At 38.4% G+C, this 21,722-nt stretch overlaps 1 protein-coding gene across 4 annotated transcripts in view; it reads left to right on the plus strand.

Moving 5' to 3' along the window:
• The window catches only part of CERT1 (ceramide transporter 1), a 341,058-nt gene that overhangs the window by 253,538 nt on the left and 65,798 nt on the right, over window positions 1-21,722 (plus strand). For all 4 annotated transcript variants that reach the window (XM_053701397.1, XM_053701398.1, XM_053701399.1 and 1 more), the window contains exons 4-5: window positions 8,880-8,987; window positions 20,467-20,605. In XM_053701397.1, coding sequence (XP_053557372.1) covers window positions 8,880-8,987; window positions 20,467-20,605 — 247 coding nt within the window. The remainder of the gene's footprint in view (window positions 1-8,879; window positions 8,988-20,466; window positions 20,606-21,722) is intronic.

The following is a 21,722-nucleotide window of genomic DNA, read 5'->3' on the forward strand; positions in this document are numbered from 1 at the left end:
GTCCTAATCCTTTATCGAAGGAACGCTTACTTCACAATTTGGATGTGGTTCACGCCTTGAAGTTCTATCTTCAGGCTACTAAGGAGTTTAGACAATCTTCCTCTTTGTTTGTTGTCTATTCGGGGGAAGCGTAAGGGGCAGAAGACTACTTCGATTTCCCTATTTTTTGGTTAAAGAGTGTCATCCGCTTAGCTTACGAGACAGCGGGGCATCGTCCTCCTGTGAGGATACTGGCTCATTCCACTAGAGCAGTGGCTTCTTCTTGGGTCTTTAAGAACGAGGCCTCTATGGATCAGATTTGTAAGGCGGCTACCTGGTCCTTCTTAAATACTTTTTAAAAATTTTACAAGTTTGATGTTATTGCTTCGACTGAAGCAGCTTTCAGGAGAAAAGTTTTGCAGGCTGTGGTGCCCTCAGAATAGGGTCCGCCTCTTCCTTATTGTTCCCTCCCGTTATTCATTTAGTGTCCTCTGGAGCTTGGGTATAGTTTTCCTAACAGTAAGGAATGAAGCCGTGGACTCTCCCTATCTTAAGAAGGAAAACATAATTTATGCTTACCAGATAAATTCCTTTCCTTACGTATAGGGAGAGGTGGTCTTCTATTTATTTTATTCTTCTGGCACCATTTATACCCTAATGTTTCTCTTACTTTTCCTTGTTCCCTCGGCAGAATGACTGGGGTAATGAGGAAGTGGGAGAGATGTTTAAGCCTTTGGCTGGGGTGTGTCTGCCTCCTCTTGGTGCTGAGGTGCTGAAGTGTTGTATTTCCCACCAGTAAGGAATGATGCCGTGGACTCTCCCTATCTGAAACGAATTTATCTGGTAAGTATAAATTATGTTTTCATGATTCAGATAGAGAATTCCAATTTACTTATTTTTTCCAATTTGGTTCATTCTTTAGATATTTACAACCAAGCATATCAAGAGAATAAACAAATTAGATAATAGTAGGGGTGTGCATGACTAATATTTTTACAATCGACTAGTCAAAAGCACCCCCTCTTGCCAGAAAATAGGTATTATATGTGAAATATTTTTAATGTAATTGTAAAATGTTCTTTTTTTTAAATTTATTTTTAAAACCTAGTCAACACAACAACCCTAATATGTGAACAAAAAACTAAATCTGCAAAGCTTGTCCATGCAAGTTTTATTTAACAAAAAATCAACTATTTGGCAATGTCCATATTATTTATATATAATATAATATAGAAAAATGTAATATATCAGTAATCGACTAATGCCATACCAGTCAAACAATGAGAGACCGATCGACTAATCGATCAGTCTCTCATTGTTATATCAAGAGAATGAAACAAAATAGATAATAGAAGTAAATTGAAAAGTTGTTTAAAATTGTATTCTTTATCTGAATCATGAGACAAAATTTGGGTTTCATGTCCCTTTAAAGGGACAGTAAAGTAAAAAAAAATCTTTCATGATTTAAATAGGGCATGTAATTTTAAACAACTTTCCAATTTACTTTTATTACCAATTTTGCTTTGTTCTCTTGGTATTCTTAGTTGAAAGCTAAATCTAGGAGGTTCATGTGCTAATTTCTTAGACCTTGAAGATTGCCTCTAATTTGAAAGCATTTTGACAGTTTTTCACCACTAGAGGGCGTTAGTTCATGTGTTTCATATAGATAACGAGCTCAGGCACGTGAAGCTCCTAGGAGACAGCACTGATTGACTAAAAATGCAAGTCTGTCAAAAGAACTGAAATAAGGGGGCAGTTTGCAGAGGCATAGATGCAAGGTAATCACAGAGGTAAAAAGTATATTATTATAACTGTGTTGGTTATGCAAAATTGGGGAATGGGTAATAAAGGGATTGTCTACCTTTTTAAACAACAAAAATTCTGGTGTTTACTGTCCCTTTTAATATAGAAACCTACATTTTTAGATGTTGATTTTTGCTCTATTATTCAGATGTTCTTATACATTTTTTAAATAGCAACAGTGTGTATGAGCATGATGTAATGTTTTTACGAATGATTTAAGCTGCACAAAGATCGCCTGCACAGTTCAGGCAGTGGCTGGATCTGGTTGTGTGGTTGTGAAGCAAGCTAACTAAATTTGCAAGCATTTTCGTGCTGTATTTGCTTCATATTCTTATTATAGAAATATGACCTAATCTCTTCGGGGATTTGCTTTATAAGGGAGCTGTAAATGGTTGGGTAAAAACGGTCATAATGTACATTATTACTTTTTGTTTTTAAAGTGAATGTCAAGTCACGTTCACCACTCTTCCTCATCTTGTTAATTACCTAAAATAAACGTTGGTTTAATTAATCATTTTTTTATAATTTAAGACTAAAACCATAATCGAAGGATTTATAAACCTACTTCGCTTACTTTCTTCCTCCGCCCGCCATCTTGTCCCTCGTATCTAATTTGATTGACATTGCCCTTAACGAATTCTAGCTCATACCCCGTGGCGTCCAGCCCCTTTTTGCACACGTAACGCGATCAAACTGCGCATGCGTTCCCTAACAAATCGTTATTGACAATCCATGCTCGTTCACATGTAGCACATGCGCAAACAATTCAGAACACCTAACGCATGCGCAATGTCTATCTACCTGTCAACCGCGGTCCGCAATCCCCAATAAAGTGTTTAACCCCTAAACCGCCGCTCAAGGACCCTGCCGCTACCTAATAAAGTTATTAACCCCTAAACCGCCGCCATCTAACTTAGCTACCCCACCGACATCTACCCCGCCGACATCTAACCCATCTACCCGCCGACATCTACCCAGCCGCAATCTATTTTAAAAATATTAACCCCTAATTTAATCCCCCTTAATTATATTAGGGTTAATATAGTTATTATATTATACATATATATATATATATATATATATATATATATATATATATATATATATATATATATATATTAAGTATAATAACCCTATCTAACTTTAACATCCCTAACTAAACTCTTATTAAAATAAATATAATATTAATATTATTAATGAAAATATTCCTATTTAAATTTAAATACTTACCTATAAAATAAACCCTAAGATAGCTACAATGTAATTAATAAATTACATTGTATCGATTTTAGGGTTTATATTTATTTTACAAGCAACTTTGTATTTATTTTAACTAGGTACAATAGCTATTAAATAGTTATTTACTATTTAATCGCTACCTAGTTAAAATAATTACCAATGTACCTGTAAAATAAATCCTAACATAAGTTACAAATACACCTACACTATCAATAAATTAAATAAACTACAAATATCTAAACTAAAATACAATAAATTAAACTAAACTAAATTACAAAAAAAAACACTAAATTACAAAAAATAAAAAAAATATTACAAGATTTTTAAGCTAATTACACCTATTCTAAGCCCCCTAATAAAATAATAAAGCCCCCCAAAATAAAAAAATTTCCCTGCCCTATTCTAAATTTAAAAAGTTCAAAGCTCTTTTACCTTACCAGCCCTTAAAAGGGCTTTTTGCGGGGCATGCCCCAAAGAATTCAGCTCTTTTGCCTGTAAAGATAAACACAATACCACCCCCCAACATTACAACCCACCACCCACATACCCCTATTCTAAACCCACCCAAACCCCCCTTAAATAAACCTAACACTACCCTCCTGAAGATCTCCCTACCTTGTATTCACCCAGCCGGGCAGAACTCTTCATCCGATCCGGGCGATGTCTTCAATCAAGCTGCAGAGAGTCTTCTTCCATCCGGTGATGTCTTCAAGCAAAGCGGCATCTTCAATCTTCTTTCTTCGCTCCTCCGCCGCGGAGCATCCATCCGGCATGAAGACGGAATGAGGTACCTTTAAATGTCATCCAAGATGGCGTCCGTCGAATTCCGATTGGCTGATAGGATTCTATCAGCCAATCGGAATTAAGGTAGAAAAATCTGGTTGATTGAATCAGCCAATCAGATTCAAATTCAATCTGATTGGCTTATTGGTTCAGCCAATCGGATTGAACTTGAATCTGATTGGCTGATTCAATCAACCAATCAGATTTTTCTACCTTAATTAGGATTCTATCAGCCAATCGGAATTAAGGTAGAAAAATCTGATTGGTTGATTGAATCAGCCAATCAGATTCAAGTTCAATCCGATTGGCTGAACCAATAAGCCAATCGGATTGAATTTGAATCTGATTGGCTGATTCAATCAACCAGATTTTTCTACCTTAATTCCGATTGGCTGATAGAATCCTATCAGCCAATCGGAATTTGACGGGCGCCATCTTGGATGATGTCGTTTAAAGGTACCTCATTCGTCGGGAAGTCGTCGTGCCGGATGGATGTTCCGCGGCGAAGAAAGAAGATTGAAGATGCCGCTTTGCTTGAAGACATCACCGGATGGAAGAAGACTTCTCTGCAGCTTGATTGAAGACATCGCCCGGATCAGATGAAGAATTCTGCTCGGCTGGGTGAATACAAGGTAGGGAGATCTTCAGGGGGGTAGTGTTAGGTTTATTTAAGGGGGGTTTGGGTGAGTTTAGAATAGGGGTATGTGGGTGGTGGGTTGTAATGTTGGGGGGTGGTATTGTGTTTATCTTTACAGGCAAAAGAGCAGTTTTCTTTGGGGCATGCCCCGCAAAAAGCCCTTTTAAGGGCTGGTAAGGTAAAAGAGCTTTGAACTTTTTTAATTTAGAATAGGGCAGGGAATTTTTTTTATTTTGGGGGGCTTTATTATTTTGTTAGGGGGCTTAGAATAGGTGTAATTAGCTTAAAAATCTTGTAATCTTTTTTTTTTTTTTTTTTTGTAAATTAGTGTTTGTTTTTTTTGTAATTTATTTTAGATTATTTTATTGTATTTTAGTTTAGATTTTTGTAGTTTATTTAATTTATTGATAGTGTAGGTGTATTTGTAACTTAGTTTAGGATTTATTTTACTGGTAAATTGGTAATTATTTTAACTAGGTAGCTATTAAATAGTTATTAACTATTTAATAGCTATTGTACCTAGTTAAAATAACTAGGTCCGGGAGCGGCGGTTTAGGGGTTAAATACTTTATTAGGGATTGCGGCGGGGGATCGCGGTTGACAGGTAGATAGACAATTGCGCATGCGTTAGATGTTAGGTTTATTTTGTAGCGAGTTTAGGGAGTTACGAGGCTCCAATAGACAGCGTAAGGCTTACTACCGGCTGCTTTTTGTGGCGAGGTGAAAATGGAGTAAGATTTCTCCATTTTCGCCACGTAAGTCCTTACGCTGTATATTGGATACCAAACTGCGCTGGTTTGGTATACCTGCCTATGGCCCAAAAAACTACGGGCGACGGCAGAAATATGCGAGCGTAACTTCTCGGTTACGCTCGTATATAGGATACCAAACCAGCGCAAATTTCAGCGTCGCCGGCATTGAATACTATTGATAGCTAGTCATTGAATGCAACGATTGACGCCTGCGCTTTAGGCATAACATTTTTTGTGTCACGCAGGCGCAAATCAATTGTATGGGGAATGGTGCGCATGCGCAATTGGTCCGGCAATCGGGAACGCGCATTTGAAGTAATAAAGGCATTATCCGGAAATACATGGAGGGCGGAGCTAGGAACGGCCGGGAATGTAAATATAAAGTGTATTTATAACTATAATATATATATAAAAAAAAAAAAAGTTGCAATCATACTATATATTAGATGAGGAATAGAATACAGGCTGCAAAAACCAAAAACTTTACATTCACTTTAAGTATCTTAGGTTTTTGTAAATTTTTGAAAAGCTGTTCTGTGTTCTTAAAGGCAGATTCAACATTAAATAAGAGAGATGGTGAAAGAGTCCACAAGCCATCATGTGTTTGAATTCCCCTCCTCACTGCTAGGGGAAGTTGAAAGATTTCCCAATTCTTTTAGGTCATGTCACATAAGGCATTTAAATGTCATATATTCAAATATAGGATTAAAGAATGTGTACTTATTGCTTATTATATAGTAGGGTTTTTATTTATTTTCAAAATTGATGAGCCAGGTGCATTGATTTGAATCCCATAAAAAAATGGGACATGAAACCCAAAAACTTTCTTTCATGATTCAGCCAAAACATACAATTTACTTATTACATCATTTGCTTTATTCCCTTGTATTCTTTGTTGAAAAAAGCAGCAATGCACTACTGGGAGTTAGTTAACATACTGTGTGAGCCAATAACATGAGGCATATATGTGCAGCCACCAAATAGCAGCTTCTGAGCCTACCTAGATATCCTTTTCAACAAGGGGTACCAAGTCAACTAAAGAAATTAGATAATATAAGTAAATTGGAGAGCTGAAATCACGTTCTATCGGAATCATGAAAGAAAAAAATTGTGTTTCGTGTCTCTTTAAATCATGATTTAAATCGCTAGTCAGTAAGGCTCAATTTAAAGGGGCAGTGAACCCTAACATTGTTATTGTTTAAAAAGATAGATCATGCCTTTACTACACATTCCCAAGCTTTGGACAGCCAACATTGTTATATTAATATACTTTATAACCTTTTAACATGTCTGCCTGTTTCAAGCCATTAAAGACAGCCTCTTATCACATGCTATTTTATTAATTAAAACAGCAGAGGGCGATTTCATGTGAGCTATATAGATAAGATTGTGATCACACTTGTGTCAGACACTGCACTAATTGGCTAAAATGCAGGTCAATAGATAATAAATTGTCATGTGATGGGGGCTGTCAGAAGATGCTTAGATACAAGTTAATCACAGAGGTAAAAAGTATATTAAAGGGACATTTAATCCATTTTTTTTTCTTTCATGATTCAGATAGAGAATATAATTGTAAACAACTTTCTAATTTACTTCTATTATCTAATTTGTTTCATTCTCTTGGTATAATTTGTTGAAGGAGCAGCAATGCACTAATGGTTTCTAACTGAACATCAATCAACAGCTAGAACCTAGGTTCTCTCCTGCTCCTGAGCTTGCCTAGATAAACATTTCAGCAAAGGATAACAAGAGAAGGAAGCAAATTAAATAATAGAGAATTTTAAAAAACTTTCCAATTTAGTTCTATCTGAATCATGAAAGAACATTTTGGGGTTTCATGTCCCTTTAATGTAACCATGTTGGTTATGCAAAACTGGGGAATGGATAATGAAGGGATTATTTATCTTTTAAAACTATAAAACTTCTGGTGTAGACTGTCCCTTTAAATCATGTTTTTTTACATAAAGGTTTCATTTTTACAATAATAACTTCAGATTAATATTTGTTATATTCAGAAAACTAATAATTTATGTACCATTAGAAATAGTTCACTTGAGATGTGAACTATCTCCAGTTTAATAGGTTAATCATTTGCATTTGATCAACTTTTCAGCTGTACTTTATTAGAAGTAGAAATATAATCATTGATTGCTCCTCACCTCTCCCCAAAAAAATAAAAATTGGCTTTTATGATTGCGATAGAGCATACAATTTTAAACAACTTTCCAATTTACTTCTATTATCAAATTTTCTTTGTTTTCTTGTTACCTTTGTGCTTTTTAACAAAGGATAAATTCAGGAGAGTGCACGTGTCTACAGCACTATTGGGCAGCAGTTTTACAACAATGTAATACATTAGCCAGAGCACTAGATGGCAGAACTATTTCCTGTCATGTGTAGTGCTACAGACGTGTGCACGCTACCTACCTAGGTATCTCTTCTACACACAATAGCAAGAGAATGAAGCATATTTGATAATAGAAGTAAATTGGAAACTTTTATAAAATGTTATTCTCTACCGGAATCATGAAAGAAAAGTTTGGGGTTTCATGTCCCTTTAATAATAACAACTTTAAATGGTTTTATTGAACTAAAGCAGAAACATTATAGATGTAACTTTTTTTACCTTACTCTTCACACTTAGAAGATTGTTTGGAGTAGAATAGCTCTGCACTAAGACCTATTTATTGAATTTCTTGCAACTTATTACAGGGTTGATCTTGTGCTGGGGAACAATGGGATAAAAAAAGGATGGTAATGCCTAATTAAACTATCATGATTCAACGGTCCAATGTATTTCTATTATTTTTAATTTGATTTGTTTTCTTGGTATCCTTTGTAGAAAAAGCATACCTAGGTAGGCTCAGAAGCAGCAATGCACTACTGGGACGTAGCTGCTGATTGGTGGAGGCACATATGCCGCTTGTTATTGGTTCACCCAATAACAAGCGGCATATGTGGCGCATTGCTGCTCCTTCACCAAAAGATACCAAGAGAATGAAGCAAACTTGATAATAGCGGTAAATTTAAGAGTTGTTTAAAATTGTCACTTTAAGATCTATTTCTCAACTGAATGGTAATTTCATAAACATTTGTGCTGTGAAGAAGAGCTATGTTATTGCAGACACAAATCTATAGTTTTAAAACCTACAATACCAATAATATTTGATATCTTCTAAATAGGAAAAAATACACAAAATAGAGTGCGTGACATTGTAAATAGGTGAATAGAATTAATTTATCTTTTTTTTAAATATTACAGTGATGAATATACAGCCTCATGCTCTATAATTAAAAACTTCTTATTTCAGGATGAATGACCTTTGGATTATAATGTATTTTAAAGAGAAAATAATCTTTATAGGTTTTCCTCAAAATGCCTTTTATTTAGAATTTTTTTTTTTTTTAGTTTATTTGTATCCACCCTTTGTAAGAGACAATAGAATTGTTAACTTTCATGTCTTGAGCATTTCTTTTGACCAATATCACAAAACAAATTTCTGACCACTTTGTATTGATTTTACGTTTTTTATTTTGTTGGGGACAAAACATTTTTTGTGTGTTTTGTATTTTTTTATTTTTAGATAATGTAGGATTTGTGATGATTCCTGCGCTGTTGTGATTATGTACTTTTTTATGCTTTTTGAGATTACAAATTCTCACTGTCACCTTTTTTGTTTTAGTCTGAATCTGGCTATGGATCGGAATCAAGTTTACGAAGGCATGGCTCAATGGTTTCTCTTATATCTGGTGCAAGTGGCTACTCGGCTACATCTACATCATCATTTAAGGTCAGTTATTATTTCAACAAAGGACATATGTAAGTTGTTTTTTTCTTTCATGATTCAGATAGAGCTTGCCGTTTTAAACAACTTTCTGATTTACTACTATTACATTTTCTTCGTTCTCTTAGTCTCCTTGGTTGAAAAACATGGAGTGTGCACTTTTCTGGAGCACTATATGGCAGCAGTTTTGCAAGACCACTAGATGGCAGCACTATTTCCTGCCATTTAGTGCTCCAGAGATCCTAACTATATATCTCTTCAACAAAGAATACCATGGGAACAAAGCAAATTTGATAATAGAAGAAAATTGAAAACTTTTTGTTTTTAAATTGTGTCTGAATCACAAAAGAACATTTTAGGGGTTCATTTCGCTTTTAATATGTTTTGTGTGCAGGATTCAATAGTGTTTTTATGCTTTATTTTGAGACCTGGAAAACTGATAATGTTACTATTGTTTTGGACTGTATATGATAGCTTCTGATCATGAAATAGATCATAGCAAAAATCGTTCTGGTTTAGTTTTTATAACTTACTATTTGATTTTAAGGGAACTGACCAGAATGAAAGAAACTAATGCATTATATAATCTACATTTTAATAAATGATAAAGTTTCACTTTTTAAATAGATTTTCTTTCATCAGATGGTAAGAGTCCACAAGTCATCACGATTGGGAATATTCCGCCCTGACCACTAGAAGGAGGCCAAAGACACCCAACACACCAGAGCTTTAAATCCCTCCCACTTCATATGATCCTCAGTTATTTACTTTCAACTCCTCGTAAAGGAGGCAAAAGTGAAGTGTAAGATCTACTCATCGTTTGAAAGGGGATCTAACCGATAAAAGGCCAAATTCTCCTCGCAGTAACCTGATATTCAGAGGGTCAGACAAGGAGTTTTCAGCCAGGCAATGAAAGTTCTGTTCTCAGTGAAGAAATGTTGCAGACCTCTCAGGTGAAAGTGGACTTGTCCATCAATCCCCTGGGTTAAGTTGCTGTTATTCCAAAAACTCCAAGTGCCGTTAAAAACCCTCCCACCTTACTGCTAAACCAGCTTAATCTTTAAATCCGCAGGAGGAAGGGGAATAATGGAGGTGCAACAGTTGTCTTTCTGTGGAAGAGGTCCTCAGACCAACTTTAACCCCTCAAAGAACTACTGTTTGGACATAGGGAAGTGTATTGTGTAGTGGCACAATTACACCCAGTGGGAGTTAGTCACAGGCCTACTGCAGGTGTCACCGGTTCCTAGCCTCCTCCTGTTGAATCGTTGTTATACTCCACACACACAGATCTTCTACTTTCCTGCATACAGCATTGGATTGGCGATCTACTGGAAGCAGTTTTTTTCTGCAGATAGTAAGTCCAGTATTGCGGGTGCTTATTAGGTTTTTGTTTCTTTTAGCAGTCTTGCTGTTAGAAGAATTTCTTTATTGTCTGCTATTTTCTGTGAGCCTCCTTTTATCTGGTTTTCCATCAGGATAAGGCAGTTATTAGTGCTAGTTTGTTTACTTGCCTTAAATCATATTTTAGGCAATTCATCTCATGAGTTTGTTGTTCATTCTTCTTCTTTGTTCTAATCCAAAAGACAAGCTGCTTTATATTTTGGTTGTTGTTAGGACTTTGATATTCTGCTTTTCTATGCAAGACAAAACGTCAGCGCAACTCCAAATCAATGTGACTTTAGTACAAGGGAAAAAAAGCACATAGCATATTGCACTTGCTTTAAACACAATTAAAATTGTCATTGAAAAATTGTTTATACATCCAGGAACAGTCCATTATTTTCTCAGGTATGCAGTCAGGTGCGTTCTCCATAGCTGGCTTGTAGGAGTTTGGGGCATACTACGGATACCAGGTTTGGACAAAAAGCCTTGGCGCATTTCATCCGGCAAACGTCTGTACTTTCTCAAGAGTTAGTGCCACTGTTTCACTGTTGGCTCAAGTTTGATTTTTTCTCTTTTACAAAAAAGATATATATATATATTATTTTGCCCCGCTTTCATTACTTGTGGACCCCACAGCTTGAGTATTTGTTTCCCAGCAGTAATGGCTAATTGGCTCTCACCACCTTTATGAAAGAAAATATAATTTATGTTTACCTGGTAATTTCTTTTCTTTCATGGTGGTAAAATAGACCCCACCATTTTTTTTTAAATGTAATTGTTTTTTTCTGGCACCAGTTTGTTTATAGGACCTCTAAACTCAGTATAATAGCATAATTGGTAAATACATAATAAAAAACAATGCAAAAGCACTTAGTTTGAATTTTAAATAAGTAGTAGATTTCTTTCTTTCAGGTTTTAGTTTTTCCCTTGCATTGCATCATGTGACAGCCATAAGCCAATCATAATGTATATGCGTATATTCTGTGAATCTTGTACATGCTCAGTAGAAGCTGGTGCCTCAAAGTGTTCATATAAAAATATTGTGCACATTAAGATAATGGAAGTGAAATGGAAATTTGTGTAAAATTGTGTGCTCTATCTTAATAATGAAAGTTGAATTTTGACTTGAGTGTCCCTTTAAAGGGATACTAAACCCAGATTCATATAGAGCATGCATTTTTAAGCAACATTCTAATTGACTTTTTATCAATTTTTTCTTTGTTCTCTTGCTATCTTTATTTAAAAAATCAGGAATATAAAGCTTATGAGCCGGTCCGTTTTTGGATATGGTTTCTAAGCGCAGACTGCTTCTCTCCCTTTTCAGGGATAAATCTCTGTTTGGGCCTGGACTCGATGCTATTATTGCCACAGTCACTTGAGGTAAGGGAGCTTTCTCCTGTTAAGTGTAGTCAGTCCACGGGTCATCCATTACTTATAGAATATTTCTCTTCCTAACAGGAAACTGCAAGAGAATTACCCAGCAGAGCTTGCTATATAGCTCCTCCCCTCACCTATCATAGTCAGTCATTCTCTTGCAGCCTAACTAGTAGGAAGCTGTGAGAGATCTGTGGTGTTTTTTTAACTTAGTTTATTTCTACAATCAAAAGTTTGTTATTTTTAAATGGCACCGGAGTGTGCTGTTTATTCTCAGGCAGCATTAGAAGAAGAATCTGCCTGGGTTTCTTTCTATGGTCTTAGCAGACGTAACTAAGATCCACTGGCTGTTTCTCATCTGAGGCGTGAGGTACTTTCAGAGAAGGGGAATAGCATGCAGGGCTCCCCTGCAACAAATGAGGTATGCGCAGTAATTTATTTTCTGAGGAATGGAATTGACTGAGAAAATACTGCTGATACCATTGTAAAGTAAGTTCAGCCTTAAATGCAGCGATAGCGACTGGTATCAGGCTGATGTGTGTGTGTGTGTGCACTGAATGTATTTTCTAAGGAATGGAATTGACTCTGAAAATACTGTAAATACTGAAATAATGTATGAGCCTTAACTGCAGTAAAAGCGACTGGTAGCAGGCTTGTAAATAATAATACATAACTTTTAAATGTATGTTTAAAACGTTTTACTGGCTTGTTAATCGTTTTTGTGAGGTACTTGGTGATAAACTTTTACCACATGGCCATTTTTGTTTTCTGCATAGAAACAGTTTCTGAGCTTCCCCACTGTTGTAATATGAGTGGGAGGGGCCTATTTTAGCGCTTTTTTACACAGTAAAAATTCAGTCACAATCTGTCTACTTTCTCCTCCATGATCCAGATCGTCTCTAGAGAGCTCAGGGGTCTTCAAAATCCATTTTGAGGGAGGTAATCAGTCACAGTAGTCCTGTGACAGTGTATTTGACTGTGAGAAAAACGTTAATTATATAATTGTTATCCGTTTTTGGGTACTAAGGGGTTAATCATCCATTTGCTGGTGGGTGCAATCCTTTGCTAACTTAATACATTTACTGTGAAAATTTAGTTGCTATAACTATTTTTGATCATTGTTATTTCAACTGTGTTAGTTTTTCTGTGCTTCTTAAAGGCACAGTAACGGTTTTTATATTGCTTGTAAATTAATTTTGAAAAGTATTTCCAAGTTTGCTAGTCTCATTGCTAGTTTGTTTAAACATGTCTGACTCAGATGAATCTCTTTGTTCACTATGTTTAAAGGCCAATGTGGAGCCCAATAGAAATTTGTGCACACAATGTATAGATGTCACTTTAAATAAAAGTCAAACTTTATATGTTAAGAAATTATCACCAGACAACGAGGGGGAAGTTATGCCGACTAACTCTCCTCACGTGTCAGTACCTTCGCCTCCCGCTCAGGAGGTGCGTGATATTGTGGCGCCAAGTACATCAGGGCGGCCCATACAAATCACTTTGCAAGACATGGCTACTGTTATGACAGAAGTACTGTCTAAATTGCCAGAATTAAGAGGTAAGCGCGATCACTCTGGAGTTAGAACAGAGCGTGCTGATAATGGTAGAGCCATGTCTGATACTGCGTCACAATTTGCAGAACATGAGGACGGAGAGCTTCATTCTGTGGGTGACGGGTCTGATCCGGGTAAACTGGATTCAGAAATTTCAAATTTTAAATTTAAGCTTGAGAACCTCCGCGTATTGCTATGGGAGGTATTAGCGGCTCTGAATGATTGTAACACAGTTGCAATTCCAGAGAAAGTATGTAGGCTGGATAAATATTTTGCGGTACCGGTGTGTACTGACGCTTTTCCTATACCTAAAAGGCTTACAGAAATTGTTAACAAGGAGTGGGATAGACCCGGTGTGTCCATTTTCACCACCTCCTATATTTAGAAAAATGTTTCCTATAGACGCCACCACACGGGACTTATGGCAGACGGTCCCTAAGGTGGAGGGAGCAGTTTCTACTTTGGCTAAGCGCACCACTATCCCGGTGGAGGATAGCTGTGCTTTTTCAGATCCAATGGATAAAAAGTTAGAGGGTTACCTTAAGAAAATGTTTGTTCAACAAGGTTTTATATTACAACCCCTTGCATGCATTGCGCCTGTTACTGCTGCGGCGGCATTCTGGTTTGAGTCTCTGGAAGAGACCATTCGCACAGCTCCATTGGATGAAATTATGAACAAGCTTAAAACCCTTAAGCTAGCTAACTCATTTGTTTCTGATGCCGTCGTACACTTAACCAAACTTACGGCTAAGAACTCCGGATTCGCCATTCAAGCGCGCAGAGCGCTGTGGCTTAAATCCTGGTCAGCTGACGTGACTTCTAAATCCAAATTGCTTAATATTCCTTTCAAAGGGCAGACCTTATTCGGGCCCGGCTTGAAAGAAATTATTGCTGACATTACGGGAGGTAAGGGCCATGCTCTACCTCAGGACAGGGCCAAATCAAAGGCCAAACAGTCTAATTTTCGTGCCTTTTGTAACTTAAGGGCAGGAGCAGCATCAACTTCCTCCGCTCCAAAACAGGAAGGAGCTGTTGCTCGTTACAGGCAGGGCTGGAAAGTTAACCAGTCCTGGAACAGGGGCAAGCAGGCCAAGAAACCTGCTGCTGCCCCCAAGACAGCATGAAGAGAGGGCCCCCTATCCGGAAACGGATCTAGTGGGGGGCAGACTTTCTCTCTTCGCCCAGGCTTGGGCAAGAGATGTCCAGGATCCCTGGGCGTTGGAGATCATATCTCAGGGATATCTCCTGGACTTCAAAATTTCTCCTCCACGGGGGAGATTTCATCTTTCAAGGTTATCAGCAAACCAAACAAAGAAAGAGGCGTTTCTACGCTGTGTACAAGACCTCTTACTAATGGGGGTAATCCACCCAGTTCCGCGGACGGAACACGGGCAGGGATTCTATTCAAATCTATTTGTGGTTCCCAAAAAAGAGGGAACCTTCAGACCAATCTTGGACTTAAAAATCCTAAACAAATTTCTAAGAGTTCCATCATTCAAAATGGAAACTATTCGAACCATCCTTCCCATGATCCAAGAGGGTCAGTACATGACCACTGTGGACTTAAAGGATGCTTACCTTCACATACCGATTCACAAGGACCATTACCGGTATCTGAGATTTGCCTTCCTAGACAGGCATTACCAGTTTGTAGCTCTTCCCTTCGGATTAGCTACGGCCCCAAGAATCTTTACAAAAATTCTAGGATCACTTCTGGCGGTACTAAGACCGCGAGGCATAGCGGTGACTCCGTACCTAGACGACATTCTGATACAAGCGTCAAGTTTTCAAAATGCAAAGTCTCATACAGAGATAGTTCTGGCATTTCTGAGGTTGCATGGGTGGAAGGTGAACGTGGAAATGAGTTCTCTATTACCACTTACAAGAGTTCCCTTTCTAGGGACTCTTATAGATTCTGTAGAGATGAAAATTTACCTGACAGAGGCCAGGTTATTAAAACTTCTAAATGCTTGCCGTGTCCTTCACTCCATTCCACACCCGTCAGTAGCTCAGTGCATGGAAGTAATCGGCTTAATGGTAGCGGCAATGGACATAGTACCATTTGCGCGCCTGCATCTCAGACCGCTGCAATTGTGCATGCTAAGTCAGTGGAACGGGGATTACTCAGATTTGTCCCCCCTACTAAATCTGGATCAAAGGACCAGAGATTCTCTTCTATGGTGGCTCTCTCGGCCACATCTGTCCAAGGGGATGACCTTTCGCAGGCCAGATTGGACGATTGTAACAACAGACGCCAGCCTTCTAGGCTGGGGAGCAGTCTGGAATTCCCTGAAAGCTCAGGGATTATGGACTCAGGAGGAGAAACTCCTCCCAATAAATATTCTGGAGTTAAGAGCAATATTCAATGCTCTCCTAGCTTGGCCTCAGTTAGCAACTCTGAGGTTCATCAGATTTCAGTCGGACAACATCACAACTGTGGCTTACATCAACCATCAAGGGGGAACCAGAAGTTCCCTAGCGATGTTGGAAGTCTCAAAGATAATTCGCTGGGCAGAGTCTCACTCTTGCCACCTGTCAGCGATCTACATCCCAGGCGTGGAGAACTGGGAGGCGGATTTTCTAAGTCGCCAGACTTTTCATCCGGGAGAGTGGGAGCTCCATCCGGAGGTCTTTGCTCAACTGATTCGTCGTTGGGGCAAACCAGATCTGGATCTCATGGCGTCTCGTCAGAACGCCAAGCTTCCTTGTTACGGATCCAGGTCCAGGGACCCGGGAGCGGTGCTGATAGATGCTCTGACAGCCCCTTGGGTCTTCAACATGGCTTATGTGTTTCCACCATTCCCAATGCTTCCTCGTTTGATTGCCAAGATCAAACAGGAGAGAGCTTCGGTGATTCTGATAGCGCCTGCGTGGCCACGCAGGACCTGGTATGCAGACCTAGTGGACATGTCGTCCTGTCCACCGTGGTCTCTGCCTCTGAGACAGGACCTTCTAATTCAGGGTCCTTTCAAACATCCAAATCTAATTTCTCTGAGGCTGACTGCATGGAGATTGAACGCTTGACTCTATCAAAGCGTGGTTTCTCGGAGGCGGTTATTGATACCTTAATACAGGCTAGGAAGCCTGTTACCAGAAAAATTTACCATAAAATATGGCGTACATATTTACGTTGGTGCGAATCCAAGAGTTACTCATGGAGTAAGGTTAGGATTCCTAGCATATTGTCCTTTCTACAAGAGGGTTTAGAAAAGGGCTTATCTACTAGTTTGTTAAAGGGACAGATTTCTGCTCTGTCTATTCTTTTACACAAACGTCTGGCTGAAGTTCCAGACGTTCAGGCTTTCTGTCAGGCTTTAACTAGGATTAAGCCTGTGTTTAAGTCTGTTGCTCCGCCGTGGAGCTTAAACTTAGTTCTTAATGTTCTTCAAGGCGTTCCATTTGAACCCCTTCATTCCATTGATATCAAGTTGTTATCTTGGAAAGTTCTGTTTTTGATGGCTATTTCCTCGGCTCGAAGAGTCTCTGAGTTATCTGCCTTACATTGTGATTCTCCTTATCTGATTTTTCATTCAGACAAGGTAGTCCTGCGTACTAAACCTGGGTTCTTACCTAAGGTAGTTACTAACAGGAATATCAATCAAGAGATTGTTGTTCCATCTCTGTGTCCTAACCCTTCTTCAAAGAAGGAACGACTTTTGCATAATCTGGACGTAGTCCGTGCCCTGAAATTCTATTTGCAGGCAACTAAGGATTTTCGTCAAACTTCTTCCCTGTTTGTCATTTACTCTGGACAGAGGAGAGGTCAAAAGGCTTCGGCTACTTCTCTCTCTTTTTGGCTTCGTAGCATAATACGCTTAGCCTATGAGACTGCTGGACAGCAGCCTCCTGAAAGGATTACAGCTCATTCTACTAGAGCTGTGGCTTCCACCTGGGCCTTTAAAAATGAGGCCTCTGTTGAACAGATTTGCAAGGCTGCGACTTGGTCTTCGCTTCACACTTTTTCAAAATTTTACAAATTTGACACTTTTCCTTAGTCGGAGGCTATTTTTGGGAGAAAGGTACTTCAGGCAGTGGTTCCTTCTGTTTAATGTTCCTGCCTTGTCCCTCCCTTCATCCGTGTACTTTAGCTTTGGTATTGGTATTCGATAAGTAATGGATGACCCGTGGACTGACTACACTTAACAGGAGAAAACATAATTTATGCTTACCTGATAAATTCCTTTCTCCTGTAGTGTAGTCAGTCCACGGCCCGCCCTGTTTTTACGGCAGGTCTAAATTTTAATTAAACTCCAGTCACCACTGTACCCTATGGTTCTTCCTTTCTCGTCTGCTTTGGTCGAATGACTGACTATGATAGGTGAGGGGAGGAGCTATATAGCAAGCTCTGCTGGGTAATTCTCTTGCAGTTTCCTGTTAGGAAGAGAAATATTCTATAAGTAATGGATGACCCGTGGACTGACTACACTACAGGAGAAAGGAATTTATCAGGTAAGCATAAATTATGTTTTTCCTGCCCCTGGATAAGGAATCTAAGTTTATGCTTGGATCTGCTGTCAGTTTTCGTACTTTTCAGTAATCTAAAGCTCAGAAAGGCTCCCCATCTGCCTTGAGTTCTAGCTATTACTATTACTCCTGGAAGTCTATTCTAGGTCTAAAAACAAACAGTCCAAGAAGTCTATCCCAGCTACCAAGACCGCCTGAAGGTGCGGCCCACATACTAGATCAGTCTCTGGTGGGGGGCAGGTTGAGTCTCTTTCAAGAGGCTTGGGAGATATCTTTTCAGAATCCTTGTGTATTGCAAATCATTTCCCAGGGATATCAAATAAACTTTCGTTTTATGCCTCCTTGGGGAAGATTATTTCTGTCTTGAGTGCTGTGAGATCCGTTAAAAGCTTTCTTATCTTGTGTGAGAGATCTGGAATTAATGTGATTACTCCAGTTCCAACTCCAGCATTAAACTAGAGGTTTTATTAAAATCTCATTATAGTACTAAAGAAAGAGGGTACTTTTCAGTATATGTTTTGAATCTTAAAATATTAAACAAATTCCTGAATGTTTTTACATTCAAGATGGAGACGATTCATTCTTCCTTTAGTGCAGGAGGGTCAGTTTATGTCTACAATAGATTTAAAATATGCCATCTTTCTTCATCCAGTGTGGATAGTAAACTCCACAGAGTTGACTCTACCTCAGACACAAGTTTTTTCTGAGATTCCAGTCAGACAATGTCACGGCAGTGGCTTATGTCAATCATCAGGGAGGAACTTGCCATTCCTTATCTATAAGGGAAGTGTCCTGCATCATTAGTTGGGCAGAGCTCCATCATTGCAGGAATTCTGCTATCCACATTCCGAGTGTGAACAATTGGGTGACGGACTTTCTTAGTCAACAGTCTCTCTTAACCCAGGAGAAATGGTGTCTCAGTCAGGAAGGTTTTGACCAAATTGTGAAATGTTGGAGTCTGCCAGAAATAGATCTTTTGAATCACAAACTAGCTCAATATTGTGACAGGTCTCTGAACACTCGGGCGAGTCTGATAGATGCCCTAGTGGTCCCTTTTTTGTTTAACCTGATTTACATTTTTCCTCCTTTTTGTGTTGCTATCCAGAATGATAGCCAGAATTAAGCAGGACCAAGCCTCAGCAATTCTGATTAATCTGGTGTGACGTTTGCGGATTTTTTGCATCTTGGAGGCTTTTTTTACAAAAAGGATGTTTGCTCTCATCTCTCTTTTATCAAGTTTTCGAAACTCTGAATTTGACGGCATGGTGATTAAAAGCTTATTTCCGTCATATAGAGGTTTTTCAGACAAGGTTATTGATACTTTGATTCAAGCTAGGATACCCATTACCAGACATATATATCATAAAGTCTGGAGAACTTTTTTAAAAAAAAAAAAAAAAAAAAAAAAAAAAAAAAAGTGGTGGTCTCGCGAAGGTTACAATGCAGGATAGCTTAGATAAGGGTTTAACAGCCATTTTACTGAAGGGTCAGATTTCCGCTCTTTCTGTTTTGAGGGTTCTTCAGACTTCTACTTTTGAGACGATGCATGGTTTAGTCTTTCATCTTTTTTCCTGGAAATTTATTTTTCTTCAGCCAGAAGGGTCTCTGAACTTTCAGCTTTTTTATGCAAACATCCTTTTCTGATTTTTCATCAGGATAAGGCTGTTCTTTGGTCTAGCTATTATTTTCTTCCTAAAGTGGTATCTACAGATACTATCAATCCAGGAAATTGTTGTTTTTCTTGTCCAGCTCCTTAGAATTCTAAGGAACGTCATCTTCGCAACTTCGATGACGATAGAGCTCTCAAATATGATGTGAAAGCCACAAAATATTTCAGACATGCTTCTTCTCTTTTTGTTCATTTTTTAGTGCCTTGCAAAGCCCCACCCTTTATTTTTGTTCAGGTGGCAGCACTTCTTTTGCACTATATGTGATGCGGGAATCCAGACGTGGACCCGTTGCTCAGTGTGCCTAGAGGGATATGGCTGCACCTCACTGACGAGGCCCACAATAGGCCGAAACGTAAGTCTGGGGTTTTGCTGTTTCTCTTGTTCAGAGAGGGATTGCCTGGTATTTCGGGGCTGGACTGTACTGTGAAGTCAGGATCAGACTGATATGCTACAGGAAAGTTCTTCTCTGTGAAAGGCACATTTTGAGCAAAAAGAGGCTGCTTCTAGGGTGGTAACTAGCCATAGAACAAGCTATTATGCTATTGTTCATTCCCAGGTTGAGCGCTTCTCTTTTTATTTATGCAAACTTCTTTTGCACTACTTTGTCTTGCTTTCTTTCCTGCTATTTTCTTTTTTCCTTATCTAATAGGATATATGTATGATTGAGGATCATGGGAAGTGGGAGGGATTTAAAGCTCTGGTGTGTTAGGGTGTCTCTTGCCTCCTCCTTTTAGTCGGGGGGAAATAACCCACGCATGATGTCTCGTGGACTCACTATCATGAAATAAATTAATTTATCAGGTAAGCATACATTTTGTTTTTTGTTATGAAGCACTTAAAATGACATAAAACAAAGTTGAATTCCCTATAAAATGTTAAATTATATGTAGTTATGAAAATTGTATATTCTAAAGGATTTAATATTTAAAATAAACACATTAAATTAATATCATATTCAATTAAAAAACAGTTATGAACAGTATATGTTACAATAAAAAGTTTATACTAGTAATACAATAGTAATTATTTTGTATTTTACAGAAAGGACACAGCTTGCGAGAAAAACTTGCTGAAATGGAGACATTTCGGGACATCCTGTGTAGACAAGTTGATACATTGCAGAAGTATTTTGATGCATGTGCGGATGCTGTGTCCAAAGATGAGCTAGAAAGGGATAAAGGTACAGTGCAATACTGAGAAATTGAGGGGCCCATAAGCTATTTAATTCTAGCAAACGCAACATAGCATAAGGACTGAATTCTATTATGAACGCATACATTTAGGATTATTACAAAACACGGGTGGGATCAGCACTCTCAGGCCGAACCGGGTACACATCCAATGACACTGCAACATGCACAGCCCTGGGTGCAAACCAGCACTCTCAGGAAGCTGCACTGTCACCAGAGTCACAGGCAGTTAAACCCAGTCAGGCCTGGGTGCAAGGCCCAAACAGGGAAAATTACAAAAAAATAATATATTAATATAACACACAGAAAAAGTCCAGCACTCACTCACAAGCTCTCAACTAAGATAAAAAGTAGCAAAGGAAGAGTTAGTTACCGCATCTGGCCAAATGGGAAAAGCCCAGGTACCTCGTCAAGGTCTCTTCCAAAAAAACCTGGGTCCTTAAACAGCCACGCAACAGGCTCACGATCAAACAACTGTGAAAAAAGCAACTGTGAAAAAATGGAGGGTGCACAGGCTTCTGTAATCTCCCCAAACATATACAAAACACAGGTGGGGTCAGCACTCTCAGGCCGGACCGGGTACACATCCAATGACCCTGCAACATGCACAGCCCTGGGTGCAAACCAGCACTTTCATGAAGCTGCACTGTCACCAGAGTTAGACAGTCAACCCCAGTCATGCATGCAACGTTATCAACTGCTAAGGTGCTCAATCTATAAGTATAGAGAATCCAATACATGATAAAAGGCACTCGCTGGTCACCTTTGTGTGTGTGTATACATACACACACAATTTTTTTTTATATATATATATGTGTGTGTGTGTATGTATATATATGTGTGTGTGTGTATGTATGTGTGTGTATGTGTATATATATATATATATATATATATATATATATATATATATATAGTGTGTGTGTAAATATGTATTTACAAACAGATTCACAGCGCTGAAATGGCAAATGGAGTCTCACAGTAAGAGATTAGTAGCAATATGTAGATAATAATAAATCCACTGAGTATCACGTGATCCTTTTTTTTTTTTTCTTTTTTTTTTACATGGATTCATATACTTTGATACACCCCCCTGGTTGGAGTGCTGGG

This window comes from Bombina bombina, chromosome 2, assembly GCF_027579735.1.
Source record: "Bombina bombina isolate aBomBom1 chromosome 2, aBomBom1.pri, whole genome shotgun sequence".
NCBI classification, from domain to species: domain Eukaryota; kingdom Metazoa; phylum Chordata; class Amphibia; order Anura; family Bombinatoridae; genus Bombina; species Bombina bombina.